The sequence below is a fragment of the Peromyscus maniculatus genome, chromosome 16, assembly GCF_049852395.1.
Source record: "Peromyscus maniculatus bairdii isolate BWxNUB_F1_BW_parent chromosome 16, HU_Pman_BW_mat_3.1, whole genome shotgun sequence".
NCBI classification, from domain to species: domain Eukaryota; kingdom Metazoa; phylum Chordata; class Mammalia; order Rodentia; family Cricetidae; genus Peromyscus; species Peromyscus maniculatus.
The window spans coordinates 8,415,814-8,434,511 of NC_134867.1; the positions used below are offsets into that span (position 1 = coordinate 8,415,814).

The following is an 18,698-nucleotide window of genomic DNA, read 5'->3' on the forward strand; positions in this document are numbered from 1 at the left end:
CGGAGGCCTGAGGATGACCGATTCCTTCCTGTCTGTCACCACACAGTTTCTCCATGAACCGGAAGCTCACCATTTGGCTAACTTGGTCGGCCGCTGGGTGTTCAGGACCTGCCTATTGCTGCCCCCACTGCTGGGGTTACAGGCACATGTAGCCTTGTCCGTCATTATATATGGTGCTGTTATTCAAACTCAGCAGGTCCTCAGGCTTTCAGAGCAAGCACCCTTGTCTACAGAGCTATCTACCCAACCCCATTCCAGGGATTTTTAAAAACAAGCATTCAAACCAACAGATCTCAATCAGATCTTTACCTGAGTAGGAAACAGTGGAGAAGACGAACCGTCTCCCACAGTCGCATCCCTCAAAGTGAGATGAGGCGGATGGATCAGCCTCCCTTTGGTGGTCCCAATATTCTAATTGTTTGGGACCTAACCTGTTGCATAAAGGCTACAGTCTTCATTCTGACAGTCATCTGCATTTTGAGGGCTGCCTCTCGTTGCAAAGGAACCAAAACTAAAGCCTCCACTCTTAAATAGCATTTATTAGTATGCAGTGGAGTCTCCCTTGAGGTCTCCCATGTATTTAAGGGTATATGTTATGGTTAGAGAAGCAACTTCATTGAGTTATTATATATGAGTATGCCCAACTATGACCCTTCCTCAATCCAAGGATCTAGTATTATTCACATCATGTTCACTGTCATTTAGTTTCTTATCCACACATGCCCCCTTTGCCCCCTTTTAAAATATGTGCCTTGATAGAGAGGGAAAAAAATAAAAACAAAACATCAAGGGCTTGCTACAAAGGAGAAGCCTAGAAAAGATAAAATCCCCACGGCAGTTCTGCTCGGTTGCTGTCTGTGAGCCGAGGCACGGTGCTCACGCGGGCAGCACCCTGCCCAGTGGTTTCTTGGTGAAGATGGTGTGACAGCCCTTGAGGTTTTCTGTGACTGTTGGGAGGAGGTGGAAATCCCATTTACTGAATCCACTCGATGTTCAGGCACCGAGCTATGAACGCAAACATATCTGAAACTTCTTCTATCACTTTGGCGGTGGGTTTCCCGGCCCCGTGGCCAGCCTTGGTGTCCACGTGGATGAGCAAGGGGTTGCTCTGCTTCCGGCTGCGGCCCACAATGTATTGAAGCGTGGCGATGAACTTCAGGGAGTGCAGCGGGACCACTCGGTCGTCATGGTCAGCAGTGAGGAGAAGCATGGAAGGGTACTGGATGTCATCTGCCTCTGGAAGCTTCACGTTGTGCAGCGGTGAGTATCTACGAGGCAGAGAGGCACTTCCGTGAGGACGGTATGAAACCAAGGGCAGAGCTGTTCCGGGACCCACGTGCTTTACCGGCCTGACCACTACCGAGGAGAACTGTCGCTAACAGCAGGTGAGGGCCACAGCAGCCTGTGCTGCCATGGGTTAGGCCATGACAGACGAGGGCTACTGGAAACTGGGGAGCTGGGTCGTTAACCTTGAAGGCTATATAAGACAGGAAGTCGCAGGGCTGCTGCAATAACTGACCTGCTTTGAGTTTAACGTTCCTCTATTATCTATACACAGCCGTTTATCTCTGCTTGAAGGACTTATGTCTGTCCTTTAACAGCGCTCACACTGGTATCTCAGGCTAAACGCAGCTGCTTTAGGAAGGACATGCCTGTCCTCTGGGATTGGCTGCTAATCTGCACACTGAGGAGGCATGGTTCTCAGTCCAGCCCCGACTGAGAGAAAGCAGTGGGAGACACTTTTGAAGCAGAAGGTAAGTTTAACTGGTGAGTTGATTAAGGCGGATTTTAAGAAGAAAAGAACTGAGTTAAAGAATGACTGACAACATTAATGAGAGGAACATCTGGGTATCTTTTCTTTACATTTGCCCATTAATTTCAGAGTGCTGCACTAATGGATATAATAATTGGTTTCAGCACAGACTCAGAGTGGGAAGTATGAAAACAGCATCAATTCTGCTCAGTTTACCCCGTGAAATCCAAGCAGGCTGAGGCTGTTTCCCACTGTATGGTGTTGGGCAGCAGCGGATCTGGCTAACTACCCTAGGTCAGTTCTCAGCAGTGTGGAAACCCTGCCTGTTAAAATTCAAAGACGTTTGTGGGGAGAACAATCCTGGGATGCTACAGGGACACACCCACGAGTCCCTGCACGACCCTCTCCAGCTGACGTGCAGGGTTGAGCTCACTCACAGGTCAAAGGCTGGCTCAGTCCTGAATGAGCAACATCAGAACACGGGAATCTGAAGTGGAAAGTGCCTTTCCTCCCTTTATAACTATTTAGGAAGCACCACATGTGATGTCTTTGATGCACAATTCAAACTTCATAAATTTTGAAGGTCTTGGCCTCCAGGTGCACATCCAGTTAATCTCAATTATGACTTCTTTGGATACAGTTATACCAGTGAGTAACCACAGTATTCAGTTAGCTTTTTCCCTCTGACAATAAAATGTAGCTGTTTCAAAACACTTAATTAGACACTTTAGATGAAGTTCGGAGGGAAGTTAGCTACAAAAACCAAAAATGACAAATTAAAAAATGTTTTGAATCCAATTTATAATTTTTCTGAGAAGACTGCAATGGGAAACGAGTTTCTTGTATCAGCCCGAGGGAATTCCTAAATACAGCTGATAAATAATTTGCAAATACTACATGTGGGATGTGAAGAGCCAAAGAGAAGGAAAATGTCTCATTACTCACTGCTATCCCTAAAGCTGTCGGGGGTTATGAATAAAAGAAGTGTATAAACTAACGAATCTAATTTCAAATATTTGTGGGTACACTGATCACAAAAATGTTTTAACTGTGTTCTGTGTTCCCTTTTAAGAAAGGCAACTGTCTCTACTGAAGCACAGCTTTATACCATTTTACCTGACTTCCTGGTTCCTGCAGTAACAAAGGACTACTGGCACAGAGCCACAGACTCGGGTCACTCTCGTGCCATGGAAGTTTGGGCTGCCTCGGTCCCTGCTCCAAGTGTCTCAAGGCCGTCAAGGTGTGAGCGGTCAGCACTTCCCTCCGGTTCTGAGCAGAATTCAGCCTCCCATAGCTACGGGGCTGAGGTCTCCATTTCTTCATGGTTACGATTCATAGTGGGTCTCAGGTTCCAGAGGACCCTTTTACCACCTGAAAAGTCCCTCCACAGCATGACCTACATTAGTGTCTGACAGGAATCCTAGACAGCCATCTTGATGGAAAGCAGTACATCTCGGGGTTTTGGCTGTGGTAGAGCACTTGTCTAGCATGAGCAAGGTCGTGGATTCAATCCCCAGCACCGCAGATAAACATAACCCAAGGAAGGCAGGAGGGTGCTACCATCTCTGTGATTCTGCTGATTATATGCAGCCGAAACACCAAAAGCTAATCCTGTTGACAATGGTCACTATTAAGATATCAGATTCTGAATAGCATATAGGTAAACATTAAGGAAAACATACTTGAGAAGCCATTCAAAGTGTTGTTTGCTGTCCGAGCACCCATAGTCGGTGGTCCAGGCATGGCCAATGGTAAACTTATGGAACTTTAACATGTCCATCACTCCAACCTGGGCAATAACACAACCGAAGAGGTCTGGACGCTGATTCGCACAAGCAGCTAAAAACCAAGAGAGAAAAAAGGGAAGGTTTATAATTAAACATCGAGATGAACCCAGTACTTTATATCTTCAGGATGCTGGTTGTTTCAGCCTTGAACACAGGCAATTTTCAGAAATGATTCAGGCACGAGTTTCCAACCAGCCCAAGGGAGAAGGCAGGGGTCTCACCAGTAACAGAACATTTATCCCCCATTGTGAACATCGGTGGGGGATGACCTGTTAGGTTTGATACCCTTCTCCTAGCCAACTTGCTTTCACAAGCGATGGAGATTCGAATGAACTTGTTCAGCTCTCAGAACCAGTTCAGCGCAGAAGACAGGCTGAAATGCAGCTCTAGCCAGCGCTGGCATAGACTATCCTGTTTTTACATGTCTGTTGTTGCTTTTTAACAGATAATCTACTGAATATTTGCTAAGTAATTTTCCCAGTAAATAAAACCAAATTTGCTGGGCAAGAGAACTGAATGAGCCATTAAAACAAAGCACGATTATCACTGCTGCTAAAGAGGGTCAGATGCCATGGAGTGGAGAGTGGAGTAGGTGCCCTAGTCCCCTAAAAGACAGCCAAGGAGGCGGGTCAGAAGCCCATCAAAGCTGCATGACTAGGGGTCAGTCAAAAGATCTAGACTACTACTGATTCCATCACACGTTAATAAATAGCACAGAAGTCCGAACCCCTCCCTCAGAACCAGATTCTCTTGGAGGGTTAGGAATGTGCAGGCCTAGAAGGAGCATTCCAGCATTTTGATGCAGCTGTCTTTGTGGGTTTGTTTCTCAAAGGCTTAGAGGGATAAACCGAACCCACAGCAGAGTGGGGGAACCAGTAGAGTATGACACAGATTTCCCAGCAAGCCTTGGACTCCCTCATAGTTCTGCTGAACCACTTACTTGTAGTTCAGAATATATCCGGACTCTGACTATTTATTACTTCCAAAGCCAGAGCTTGGTCCAAGCCAGAGAGGCCTCTCAGCTGCCCATTTGCTCAGGACTCCCAAAGCTTCCTGTTTCCAGAGTAGAGTGAGCACGCAGGCTGCATTCAAAGGTTGTCCTTTCTTGTTTGGCCTTGGGACACCTACCAGGCTCCATGAGGACATGAGGCTCTGTGCTAGCCTGAGGGCCTTGGTTTATGTCTGACTCATCTGAACAGAAGCAAAGCTCCGTGAAGGTAGAGACATCTGCTTTGCTGACCCATCTATGCCTAAGCCCTGAAGACACGCTTGGCATTTCTTGAAGTCTAATAAAATTTGTAAGCTGCCCAACGTGAGTCCTGAGAATCCAACCTGGGCCCTCGAGAAGATCAGGAAGTACTCTTAACAGCCGAGTCATCTCTCTCAGCCCCACCCTTTCCAAATTTAAACAAGTAACTTTGGACAACTGTAGTTTTACCTTCATGAGCTAGCTTCACACGTATTTAGCAGGACTCAGGCATGTCAGGCAAGCACTTACTATCAGTGGCCTACAAAGCATCTGGCTAAAGACCATGTTCTATGGGGAAAAGGTTAAGCACAGAAATCCATGTTTTGACATGCTCCACATGTTTCAAAGGTAATGAACAGTCACCTCTGAACTCCCAGGAATAGTGGACTGTGAAAACTGTTGTGTATTTATGCTGTTTACACATGTACCAGGAACCAATCTTTAGGACACTAGATGAGGAAGGACTTAGCCTGCCATGTACATGGACATGAGCATGCCAGGAGCCACTGAGGGAGCGAAGAGTAAAATCTCACTAACAGGCAACATTAGCAAAGAGACAGGCTTAACCCAGGATCACTATTCCCTGTAACGTGACAGGAGGAGCTATCCAATCCTCAGTGCTCTTTAAGGTCTGGACAGTAACAGTCCATCTACCTCCCAAGGTGCCCAGCAAGTGGGAAGCATTCATACCAACCACTCCCTTCCCTTCTGCATTACTACGAAATGCAGATCGGATTCCTCTTGTGCACCCCTCTCTATGCCCACAACGTTTAGCACCACACAGCACAGGTTAGGACACATGTTCCACAGGGCTCACATCTTACTAGGTCTGAATGACACCATCAGGGGTGGTCAGGCTCAGTCCGGTGGTGGCCGAGGGCTGCCAAGCTGTGGCTTTAGTTCGTAGAGAGCAAAGCAGCCAGGGCAGGCTGAGTTTGCTCAGCATGATGTAGGTTCAGAGGCTCAAATGCAACTGAGTTTTGCTCTCTCTGCATGACTCCCACCTGTGAGCCTCAGAGTAAAATGGAGCTGTGTGAAAACCCTGAGTGGGTCAGCTAGTGACCGGATGAATAAATGCAGCTCTCACCTACTAAGAGGCCTCCATTGGAGCCTCCGTTGATGGTAAGCCTCTTGGGGGATGTGTAGCCTTCTTTGATGAGATACTCAGCAGCACACTGGAAGTCATCAAAGCAGTTTTGTTTGTTGGCCAAGATACCACCTGTAAAGTGAAAGACAATTAAAAACAGCATAAAGAGCAAGTCCGAGCTACAGGGAGGTTTCCACTGCTGATCAATGTCAACAAAGGCTGCTTAAGCCACACTGACCGAAATGACTCAATGTAAGTTTTATGGACTATGGAAATCTCACCAGCACCACAAATGCAAACTCATATGGTAAATTAGTACAACTTCTAAGGTAAGAGCCCCAAAGAGAAAAAGATGATCTGTTCTGTGAGAGAAACAGGACATAAAAAGAATCGCTGCTCTGAGAAGCTGCATGAGAAATGGACTAAGGACTCCGGTGGCCACCAGCCCTCCGAGCTCCAGCCAGTGCACACCGCCAGAGCAAGGACTGTGCATGCTTCCTGCCCTGGAGACCTCACCTTCCTCTGTGCAGTTTTATAGAAAAGCGGCCCACAGCGCTCAGTCGCTGATTTAAAGGGAAAGCTGGGGTCAGGTGGTACTGCTGCAGGGCAGACTGGGAGCTTCTTCTGACTGTCCCATGTCTCCCCAGGGACTCATCTGATCATCATCACCTATCACCCAGAGGTAGCCCCTTCCCATGTATGACACCAAAGAAACCACTCAGAGGGAGGGTGGAAGTGAAGGCCTCAAAGGAGCAGATGTCTGAAGTAACTGCCTCAGAATGAACAAAGAACAGACTCAGATCTAATTAGATATTCAAGATTAACCACTTGTGCAGAAATTCAATTAAACATGAAGCAGTGCTACTAAAAGAATTTTTTCACATCAAAACAAATGTTATTAAGATTTTAATAAGCAATTACTGGTGAATTAAAACAGCTAGGATTACTTAGTTTCCAGGAACAATACCATTTGGTGTATATGTCTATTTTTAAAAGTGCATTACGTTGGAAGCTCACTGAACAGAATGAGAATTAGACACCGATGTTCTGCACACCAGCTCTAACCGGAACAGGTCCCCTTCCGGTCCTTTCATTACCTTTGAAGCAGTCAAAAAGTAACTTAGCTTTAGTCAAGCTCCGACCTGCCTATCCCAAGGCTTTGGACAATGGTTGGTCTCATTAATGAATGAGTGTAGAAGCAGACCAGGACCAAGGCATCCTCCCTCTTACATCACAGGGTCCAATCATCCAGAGGGAGAATCAGGATCACAGTCCATGGCCAGGATATGTATGTGTACACACAAAATTGGATGAGTGGAAAGGGGCTAGCCTTAGCCTACAAGTCAAATTTATGCTATGTACACATTTTCTTTTCCTTGTTTCAACCATCTTTTCCTATCACGGTATGTATTTAGTGTAACTGAGATCCGTCAAAAATCACACAGTCACTTTTATGTTGTTTCAGGATGACAACTTGGTATGGTAGGAGCACTCAGTTCTGCTGTGATGCTCCTGCAGTCTGGATGATGTCAGGGAGCCCCATGAGGATGTGCTGGACACCAGGGTCAGCATCTCAGTACCTTACCTACTAAGCACTTAGAACAACCTTTTTAATAGGTTCATTGTTGTTGCTGAACTGATGTGAGAAACCAGAGGGTGGAGAATGATCTCAGATGTTCCTGCAGTGAGAGAAGATGCCTGTCGGCTGGTGCTGATGACAATTCCTGGCACTAACGACCACTCCTCCTCCTCCTCAGGGGTTAGGGTTAGGAGGCCATGTTGTAAATGATGGCAGGGTTTGGGAAGTGTGGGCTGGAGGGGGAACTGTCTATGTTCTCCTCCACAGGGAAACAGACCAGAGCAAGAGAAGAACAATTCTGGCTGCAGGACGGTCTGGACAAGGTGTGGGAGGCTCCAGAGAGAAAGAACGAAGAGACGGGCCTCAAGCGAATGACTATCAACCAAGATCCAAGCCTGGGAATGAAACTGGAACTCTTATATGTGCTCCACGAGGCCAGGAAACAGACACAGAAAAATCAGGAAAGAAAAGGGGCCAAATTCTGGTATCTAAAAGTTACTCAGCCTTCCCAGCACAGTGCTAGGTGGGGCATGCGGTCTCCAAACGCTGGCAGCCAGGATGGGCGCACACTGGGAGCAGGGAAGTCACGGGATTGTTTCTGTCTCTTAGCAGAAACTGGCCTGCTTTGACACCTCTTCTGAGATAGCCAGAGAATGCCAAACTGAAAAGCAGGGCCGTCAGGAGGCGAACTAGACACCAGAACCCCACAGGCTACTCCTCTAGCTCCTCAGGTGTTGCTGAAGAAACCAAACATTCCATTATGTCTGAAAAAATGGTGCTTCACTGCCCTAGACGACAAAGGAAAACAACGTATGAAGAAATACAGAAATAACCAGAGGCCCTGGGAGTGGTGCGGTCAGTGAGTCTGAAAGGGCTCTGCTTCTGCCAGAAAGCTCTCCGCTCTCTCTGCCCCAGCTCTTTCAGACAGGAAGATCAGCATGACCCGAGCTGGGGTCAGGCCAGACTCTTGGTTCTGCAGAGAAAACACCCCACCTTTATGCCACGTTTCTCCATATTCACCGCCGCCTCTGATGTTAGCCACTGCGAGGACGCCGCCCATGTGTCTCACAAAAATGAGCCTAGAAACGCTGAGAAACAGTGACGACAAGTTTAATCTTCCGGTAACCGACCTGCATGACTCCTCCCTCCGCCTCAAAGCAAAACCGTATTCTAAGAACGACCCATGCAGCACAGCATCCAAATAGAAGCCCAACATTTTTATATTACTTGATTAAAATGAAAACAAACGTATAACTTTTGATTACTGTTCGCCTGCAAAGCTCATACATGTTCATAAACTGTACATTTCACTTTTCTGCATGGGTAAAAATCCACTGTGCAATTCATAATGCCGACGTTATACAGAAATAACCAGAGGCCCCCATTTCACACTGATCTACCTTTGTAACAACTATCAGGGCAAACTGAAGCATCGGGCCAGGCGGGGGTGGTGCTGGGATCCCAGGCCCTCCTGACAGTCAACCCACCCACAGGGAACACCCTGTCTAAACTGCTTGACTTGGATAAAGCTCAAGGAGCGACTTGAACTACACCTCTCCGCTTCTTAGGAAATTTAGATGGTAATTAGACAATCCAGGATGTGAAGAATGGGAGATCACAGGCAGGAAGGAATGAACCTAGAGGCTAGATGTTCTAGAAATAAAAGACACTATAGCACAGAGTGCCCAGAAAAAAAAAATACCATGCCTCTTGGAGACCCTGGGTTTTGTTTCCTGTTTTCTTTTTACTGACCCTAAAAGTGTGCAGTGGTATCTTTCTGTTAAAATTATTTTGCTTTGAACACTATTTCTGATGCTATCCTTCTTCCTTTTGTGAGAGGTGAGGGTGGGGTCACTGAAGAGATGAAAGGGAGTCAGAGTGAGGTAGAACAATGAGACGAGCCATGACCAATTAGCCATAATGACTAAGGACTTGGTCCCATATGTTTTCAGGCATCTCTGATGGTCTCTCTTGAAACTATGACATCCACTACAGGGATGAAATGATCTGAGGATTCTCTCCAGATTCCTAGAGGTCTAAAAAGAACTCACTGTACAAATGACAGACCATTAGTTTTGAACATAGTAGATCCACTCAGGGACCACTGGAATGAAGGGAATGTGGAACGGTGTGTGTGTGCCCTGTTATTCCCTGGACCAATCATGTGTCACCATCCCTGATATAAACAGCACTCACTGGAAACTATATATAAAGAGTGGCAAACAATGCCATATTTAGGCTAATCTAATAGATAGTAACTAGCTTTGAGTTTCCAGATAACTGTCTCAGAATCAACGTGGCCTGTGCCTGAACCGCTGAGCTATGGCTGAGATAGGAGATGGCAACCCAAAGGGTCCCCAGCAGTGAGACTGCCACCTTTCAGCCTGACTTTAGGCTGTGCCCTCGGGAGCGCCACCACTGTGACACTCCACTGGAACCCACATCGTGAATACCGCTCTGTATCATGATTTTACACAAGAGTCCCTTGTTCTGCCAACCAAAGCAAACAGCCAACTCCTCAGTGTAGTCCAGTCTCATTTAAGGATTCTGAGGGCACAGGCCATCTTTCAACTTCATTAAATCTAAAATAATGAGCAGCTTCAGTTACTGAATGTCCAAACCAAGGCAACAGCTTTCGTATATCACGTTTAGGACAGATGGCTGATGGGTAGGAATTAGTGTGTCCCAGTCATCATCAGGCCACAAATCTCCTCACAAATAGAAAGGATCCTGGGTGAATCTGGGAACCAGATTTCAAATGAGGCACTATTTACACTGCTGCTTCAAGTGTGAACTTCTTTTCTTAAAAATACTCAAAGCAAATTCCATTTCATACTAGGAATGATATACTGAAGTTGCAAAAACAAAACAAAACAACAACAAAAAACCCTGACAGAAGCTATTTAAACAAATAATAGCAATGGGCATATGTAGATATAAGCATTTGTTAGCTGGGAAATAATCACAGATCGTTTGAAATGGATGAGCCATTAGAGTACTCATAAAATGTATTTATGGCTAAATATCAACACAATGTATTTTAGGCCTCTGCTGAGAAAATGTAATCATTAGCTAGGAAGGCATTCCTCTGAAGAGAAGCAGAGGGTGGTGACATGCTAGCCAGCAGCATGCCCCGGGGGCAGGATGTCTTCTCAAGACCCCAAGTGATGGTAATCTTTCACAGCCAGGCAGCTGTAGACTCCACAGCTACTTCTTGAACAATCTATCCTAATGAGGGCATCCAATAACAACAACAGTAATACTAATGATTGGCTTGTAAAGGTCCTATGGCTCCTAAGCAAAAATTCAGTAAGTTATTTAAAAGTTCTCTGCCCCTCTACGAAACAAGCAAGAACCGAGTGATCTAGCAGCCCCCACTGTGTGCAGAAGATCGTACATGCCGTGAGGGCCGTGCTCACCTGTAGTTGGGTGTGATGGAGATGTTGAAGCCACCATAGCCATATAAGAAAGCAGGATGTGAGCCATCCAACTTTATGCCTTTTTTATGCACAATAAACATTGGAATCTTTGTGCCATCCTTGCTAGGGTAGAAAACCTATAACAGAAAAGAAGAAGCCTTAGTTACAGCATGATGTGGAAAACATGCAGGATTTTAAAGGTGAAAGAGAAAACAATTATTGAATCCTCTGTTGAACGTGTACAGCAGTATTGTGAAAATCTACTACAATCTGCCAAATGGATCCCGCAAGAGTGAGACACATTTTCATTTCACAGAGATAGGTGAGCACAGGGAGCATGGATCTGGAAGCTGGGAGGGGAGTCTGGCCTCTCCACCCATCACTAGCGAGGTGCTCTTGGGAAGGCTGCTCACCTTCTCTTAGCCCGTTTTTAATCATCCACTGTGTCCATAGTGCCCATCTCAGGGCCTTCATGGAGCCACAAAAGAGAAGGGGCATTCAGTCCTCTGCTGCTCACCCACTTGGCCCTGGAAAGCCAGACTCTGCCAATCAATTTAATCTAAGGAGACTTCTTGTCATGAAGACAAATTTCACGTTCAACTTCCTCTCGAAAGGTCAAGACACTCAATATGTCTTCATTTTTCTATGTTCAATGATTGAACAAATGTTAGTGAGAACAAAAAGGATTAGCTTAGAGAGCTGACAGGGACATCATGGAATCCTATTATTCCTGGCTAAACAAAGCCATTTTCTCAGTGTTGGTAATTAAGTCTCATAAACCTTTTCTAAATCTGGTCCATCTAGGGCAAATTCAGTCAACATTTCCATATTCATTACTTTTGGGATAAAGGATTAAAAGAAAGGGATAAGGAAGGGAACATTAAATGCTACTCAAGCGATAAGCCACAGACGAAGTGATAAGCTCCAGGCAGCAGATAAACAGAAATGCTGTAAATAGCTTTTTCTGTGAGCAAACATGGTCTTTTTACCCCGACTGACACTGGGAAGAAGCCTGGCTCAGCTGGGCTGGAAAAATCCTGCTGACCTTGGTCACCCTGGGGGACACTGAGCGTCTAGTGGTTCTCAACCCGTGGTTCTCATCTCTTTGGGGGCTGCATATCAGATACTTACATCACGGTGAGAGTTATGTTCATAACAATTACAGTTATGAAGTAGCACAGAAATCATTTTACGGTTGGAGATCAGCACAACATGAGGAACTGTACTCAAGGGTCGCTGCACTAGGAAGGCTGAGAACCAGATAACCTATGCGCTTTTATTTTAGAGTTACTACATCAGAAGCTTTTTGGGGTACAGCTCTGCAACAGAATGCTGCCCCAAAGTCCTTGGAAACAGAGGGAGCAGAGAGAGGGGAGTGGGCAGGATGGCGCTTTGGGGACAGGTATTACATGGTAGTGGCATCCTGGTTGGACTCTGTGCGTGTGTGTGTGTGTGTGTGTGTGTGTGTGTGTGTGTGTGTGTGTGTGTGTGTGAGAGAGAGAGAGAGAGAGAGAGAGAGAGAGAGACAGAGACAGAGAGAGAGAGACAGAGACAGAGACAGAGACAGAGACAGAGAATTTGACATAAGTTAGGGTCATCTGGGAAGAGGAACCTCTGTTGAAAAAAATAAACAAAACAAAACAAAGCCCCGCCTCCACCAGACTGCCCTCAGGCAAGTCTATAGGGCATTTTCTTGATTAGCAATTCTGTGGGAGGGCCCAGCTCACTGTGGGGGATGCCACTGCAGGGCAGGTAGTCCTGGATGGTGTAAGAAAGGCTGAGCGAGCCACGAGGAGCCACATGGAGCAAGCTGGTAAGCGGCCCTCCTCCATGGTTCTGCTTTGCTCCTGTCCTGAGCTCCCATGCTGGCTGCCCTCGGTGATCAACTCGGTGGAGGCCAGATAAACCCTTCCACTCCCAAGCTGCTTTCGGTCATGGGGTCTTGAGCACAGCAACAGAGAGCAGCCAGGAAAGGGGCAAGTACTCATCAGGTTTAAAAAACTTTTTTAACTTGTCGATACAAAAACGTTTGTTTCTGACTGTGGGAAGAAATACTGCTGAGGCATGGAATAAATCCGGCAGTTTAGGAATCATGGAAGATGCTCTGCAGATTTCAAATTGATCAGAGGGGACAGTTTTGTGTAAAGCCACGCTGTATGCAGTGGCTGGGAGTCACTAGTGGAGCCTAACTGTGTGGCAGGACGGTGAGGACAGAGGAGGAAACACCTGAGAAGCAACGGCGTCTGAGGAACAGAGGAGGAGCTGCGTCACACCCATGGAAACATCTGCAAGCCTGGTGCTCCCTCCAGCCACCCACAACTGCGTGAACTGTCTGTCCCCGCCCGCTCGGCTTCCCCTCCCTCCAGCTCTTCGCTGTCACTCAGGCAGGTGGACAGATGCTCCTCCCTTCAGACCGTCATGTGCTCCTGCTGTGTGACATTTCAACTCCCCCACCCCCTTTCCTGCTCCATACCGCCATTGCCTAGGGTTGGCCTGCCACCCCATGTCACGTGGCTCCAGGACCGAAGCGTGCTTCTGAGGTGTTATGAAAAGTGAAGACACTGAGAACCATGATTTAAGTTGCCGTGGTTCTGATGTTACAATGACGGTATTTTAAGCTGTCTAAAAAAAAGGGCAAGAAACCACCCTGTAAAAAGGCAATTTCAACCTTAAAATACTCGCACTGCTCCTCTACCAGTAACTGAGCCTACACTAAAACCTGATCCACCGTGTGAGCATTCTGGAAACTGTCATTAAAAGTAGTCAGGGCTGGAGAGATGGCTCAGTGGTTAGGAGCATTGGCTGCTCCTTCAGAGAACCTGGGTTCATTCTCAGCACCTATCTGGTAGCTCACAATGGGGCATAACTCCAGTTCCAGGGGACCTGACAACCTCTTCTGGCCTCTGAGGGCACCATGCACACACAAGGTACAGAGACATACATGCAAGTAAAGCACATACAATAAAAACTAACACACACACACACACACACACACACACACACACACACACACACACACACACGCACACGGAGGGAGGGACGGAGGGAGGGAGGGAGGGAGGGAGGAGTGGTCCAGGCTTCTTTTCAAGGCCACTTTGCTAGATTAGGAAAAGCCACAGACTCCTTACTTCACAAACACCAGCAAAACGCTCTGCATTAAGTCTATGCTGGGGGTTATTTTCCTCCTTTCTTGGGTCTAAGCATCTATGAAGAACCATTTTATGTTTCCAGGGGCGTGGAGCTAATAGACGTGCAGACTTGGTGCATTTTCTGGATACTCGTCTAGGCAATCTGCCACTTTGAAGCTCTCAGACATTCAATCCTTTGTGTGTCTTTAGCGGTCAGCTTCCCTTGCTCTTTTTTTGTCCAGTTCAGGATTCCTGGTCAGTCCTGTGACTGTCACGAATTCCTGGGACCCTTTAATTCTAATCTCAATCCATTGGCTTCTTTTCTCCAGCAGCCGGACACCCAGGGAATGACAGTCACTTCATCACAAATGAGCAGCCCCTGAGCTTATCCGGGCCCTGAAACTGCAGTGAGGCTGTCTCCATGTGCATTCCTTGCATTTCTTTCCCCATGTCTTTCCTGAATGTCTCCTTACACCCACCCCTACCTAGCACCGTCCAAGTTGATTCTAGAGTAACTGCTTCCAACTGGTTCACATTCTCTGTTTCCCATCATCCCACACCGGCACCCCCACTTCCTTTTGTATCTGACCCATTTTTCCAGAGGCCATCTATTTAGAGTTCGCAAAAGACCTTCTCCAAGCCCACTTGACCTCTGCAGCCCGGTGGCAAGAAGAATCACCGGGTCCTGGTGTTGATCCCTACCTTCTCCTCCACTGCTGCCCTCTTCCAATCACCACTTAAGCTTTGGAACTTTCTCCCTTCCGGGGCATGTAAATAGACTCTGTCTGACCCGGCCTGCTCTTCAAGCTGAATTCACCGTTGGCTTTCTTAGGACTGACCTTTCCTAAGTGTGATCTATATTCACAGCTTACTGTCTCCTGCCACCTGTATCCTCTGTTCTGTCTCTCCCAGCTCTTTCAAAAGTCTTTCCCCTCGGCCTCCTACACATCCTCCACTCATGGCTGTATCCTTCCCCACTTTCCCCAAAGCCTGGAAACATGCCTGCATATACAAAACATCTCTCCTTCCCCTGCACCTGTCCTTTCAGGGTGTCTACTGCGGGCACTGCCCTGTAATGGGATGACAATGCTCTTTTGGAAACCTTTTAGTGGACAGGAAAACCAAGTGCTTATGTGGAGCTCGCAGGTGCCCACTTAAGGGGCAGGAAAAGCCTGTCCTCCTAGACTAATGGCTCTTCACGTGGCTGAGGACACTGCTTCCATCTTCCTGCAAGGGGCAGCACAAATGGGCCATCCAACGGGCTCACTTTTACAAGGAGCCTGTGATGGGCACATCTTTGACTTGAGTGGATTATAAGCCCCACCCAGGAGTCTATGTGCACAGATGTCATTTGGAAGCTCGGTTAGATCTCGAGAAAGCAATTTTAGACCTGAGCCTTCATCAAAGGTATTGCAAACAGCAAACAATGCCACGGCAATGCAAAGCTAAGCAGTAAGTAAGAAAGTCCTTTTCCCTTAAATTTTTTCCCCTTCAAAATTTAATTACTTGAAATCCCAAGGGGCTGGAGGAGAGGGCTCTTCCTCTTGTTACTGTAAAGAAGCAGACAAAAGGCAGGCCTTCTCTTCAGAAAGGCGCAGGACTCTGACAATGCGCAGGACAGCGAGTCTATGTAAAGCTCGCCTGCTGTAAGTGCCCATCATCAATGAGCAGCTGAATGTATCACCCGTGACCACCCAGCCCAGCCGGACCCAGGACTGAGTACCCAGCTCAGCCGGACCCAGGACTGAGTACCTAGCTCAGCTGGACCCAGGACTGAGTACCCAGGTCAGCCGGACCCAGGACTGAGTACCTAGTTTATCCAGACCCAGGACTGAGTACCCAGCTCAGCCAGACCCAGGACTGAGTACCTAGTTCCTGCCCTGACTTCCTTCGATGATGAACAGCAATGTGGAAGTGTAAACCGAATAAACCCTTTCCTCCCCAGCGTCCTTTTGGTCATGGTGTCTCATGTCAAGGAGGGAGTGAACAACCCCAGCCAGCTGTTCTCTGTCACACCCCCTACTCCCCATATACACCACAAAACAAAAGCCAACACAGACGGCCTGCCAGCTGGGCTCTACACGTTCCACAACAGGGTTTCCTTCATTTGTAACTTGGTTAAAATGCACTCTGGCATACTTGGACTAGTGTAACAACACCCTTGGAGTGCTTACCTGGGAGGCCTGCATCTAAGAGGAAGACCCTGACATTCCAAACATTCTCTATACCCCTAGACAAATGTCAGCCAGTCAGAGTCCTGAACCCTGGAAATCCTCTCACCCCAACCTCTGCTATGATAAAAACCCCACCCTGCCTGGACTCCAGGCTCTCTGCTCTCACCGCTGCATCAGACAGTCTAAGCTCCGAGCTTGAAAATAAAGGCTCTTTGATTTTACATACGGAATTCAGTCTCCGTGGTGGTCTTTTGGGGGTCCCTGAGATGTAGGTGTAACACTGTAATCCCAGCTCAGAGAGGAAGATCATCAGTTTAAGACCAGCCTGAGCTACACAGTGAGGTTCTGTCTCAAAGAACAAGGAAGGAAATACAAGAGAAAAGCAAAAGAAAACAGGTAAGAAAATTAACCCGCCCAAGCCACATGTCTTTAAATGATGGGGCTGAGGTCTAAGTAGACTCTGGCCCCAGACTCCATGTTCTTCAGCTACAGTAAACAAGGAATCAGCCAATCCCTGGCCCCTCCTTCCGGGGTGCTCCTGAGACCTCTGTGGGGTTCCTTCGGTGCCTTTCCCAAATATGTGTCTCTTTGCCTCTGCATTTAGCATGGTATTTAGAAGAGTCTGTGCTTAGAACCCATAGGCTAAAACCAGGCGGTGGTGGCGCACGCCTTTAATCTCAGCACTGGGGGGGGGGGGAGGGGGGGGCAGAGGCCTGGGCTACAGAGTGAGGAAAGGCGCAAAGCTACACAAAACAAAACAAAACAAAAAAAACCCAACAAACAACAACAAAAAAAGAACCCATAGGCTAGGTAATGCAGAGATGCGTATCCCAACTGGGCCCTGCATTCAATTAAGCAACATAAGTGTTTTAAATGGCCTTTCATTAAAAATCTACACAAACACAGTAGCCTCGAGTCTGGCCACAAAATGCTTTGCAGGCTGGAAAATAATAAAATTAGCTTTGGCTGAGGGTTGTCAAGATTATATAATCCTTTTAAGGTCACCAGTTCCCAGCCTATTACTAATAAAAATAAAGTTTAACATCTGACATTTTCCTTAGGTTTAGCTGTTAACCTATTAATTTAGCAATGCCAGGGCAGAGAGCTGTATGGATCTTCAACTTTTTAGCTCTAGTAATTTATTGCAAGAGATTGCACCTGCATCATAAAGCCAACAAGGATACTGAAATTCATTTCAAATCCTCATTAACTGAAAACTATAGCAGAACATTTATTGTATTGGGAAAAAACAATAAATAACCAAAATGCTCTGACTAGAATATTCAATTACAGAACAGAAGGGAACTTTTTGTGGCCGGGAGTTAGTTATTCACTCCTTAAGAGGGTAAACTACTAAAGAGATCCAGATGTTAGTCAGGGGAAAAGGGAACGAGGTCTGTGCAGTCCACAGCAGCATGGGAGAATTAAATAGGACTACATAAAGAGTAGCCCTGAATGGACGGGTCTGCCAAACGTCCTAGAAATACAACCCCAGAGCATTAGTCCAACCACTATTTTATGTGCACATTCAACACAAAACTCATACTCTCTGTGAGACAGTGGGGAGCAGGTATGCACAAAATAGAATCTGAAGGGTGTGAATCTGGTGTTGGAAATACTATGATCCTATGATCTGCATCTCCCGGATGACACAAACCACCAAAACAGACCCTCCAGGTGAATCAGAAGAAAGGGGTCTAGGGTGTGAATCTGGTGTTGGAAATACTATGATCCTGTGATCTGCATCTCCCGGATGACGCAAACCTCGAAAACAGACCCTCCAGGTGAATCAGAAGAAAGGGGTCTAGGGTGTGAATCTGGTGTTGGAAATACTATGATCCTATGACCTGCATCTCCCGGATGACGCAAACCACCAGAAGAAAGGGGTCTGTGACTCTGACGGATGGTTTCAGGTTACTTAAGGAACAATCTTTAGGAGCCCTGGGGTGCTCCAGGGCTCTGCAGCACCCAACTGAGAACTGTGAGCAGGCCCAGGGGCCGGGCTTCGATGCATGCTGGCAGTGGCAGGCTGCAGGACAGCAGTCAATTAGGAGGGACGGTCCAGAGTTGCTGCAGCTTCTGGGAGGAAACGCACCAGGAAAGGAAAAAGGGGTTGCGGAGGAGGAGGAGGGCAGATCACAAAGCTGAGAACCCCTGCTGGAGAATACAGGGACAAATCCTTTCTGACTTATTCTAACTGGGCTGTGCAAAGTGTTCCTTTGTATCTGTGCATGGAGATCTCACGGGTGAAACTGTATCCTCACCCTGAGAGCTAGCATGATAGAAAAGGTTTGGTGCATTGCTCTGAAATGTTCCTACACACAGATAAATATACTTTTAATCACACTCAGCCTTTTTTTTTTTTTTTTTTTTTATCATCAGTGGTGATCGAGAAAGTGAAAAGCCAAAGATGAATAATGGAATCGTATTCATGGGAGTCTTGAATGGAACATCGGACGCAGTACCGATGATAGATAAACCACCAGGGTGTGCAGGAAAGCTGCCCACAGAGCCAGCACCCA

At 46.9% G+C, this 18,698-nt stretch overlaps 1 protein-coding gene across 1 annotated transcript in view; it reads right to left on the reverse strand.

Moving 5' to 3' along the window:
* Window positions 1-519: 519 nt before the first annotated feature.
* Prep (prolyl endopeptidase) overlaps window positions 520-18,698 on the reverse strand; it is a 115,146-nt gene continuing 96,967 nt past the window's right edge. Inside the window, exons 11-15 of the mRNA XM_076552356.1 lie at window positions 10,875-11,011; window positions 8,449-8,543; window positions 5,877-6,008; window positions 3,436-3,592; window positions 520-1,268 (exon numbers count right to left, since the gene is read on the reverse strand). Of these exons, the coding sequence (XP_076408471.1) occupies window positions 974-1,268; window positions 3,436-3,592; window positions 5,877-6,008; window positions 8,449-8,543; window positions 10,875-11,011 (816 nt within the window). The 3' untranslated portion in view covers window positions 520-973. The remainder of the gene's footprint in view (window positions 1,269-3,435; window positions 3,593-5,876; window positions 6,009-8,448; window positions 8,544-10,874; window positions 11,012-18,698) is intronic.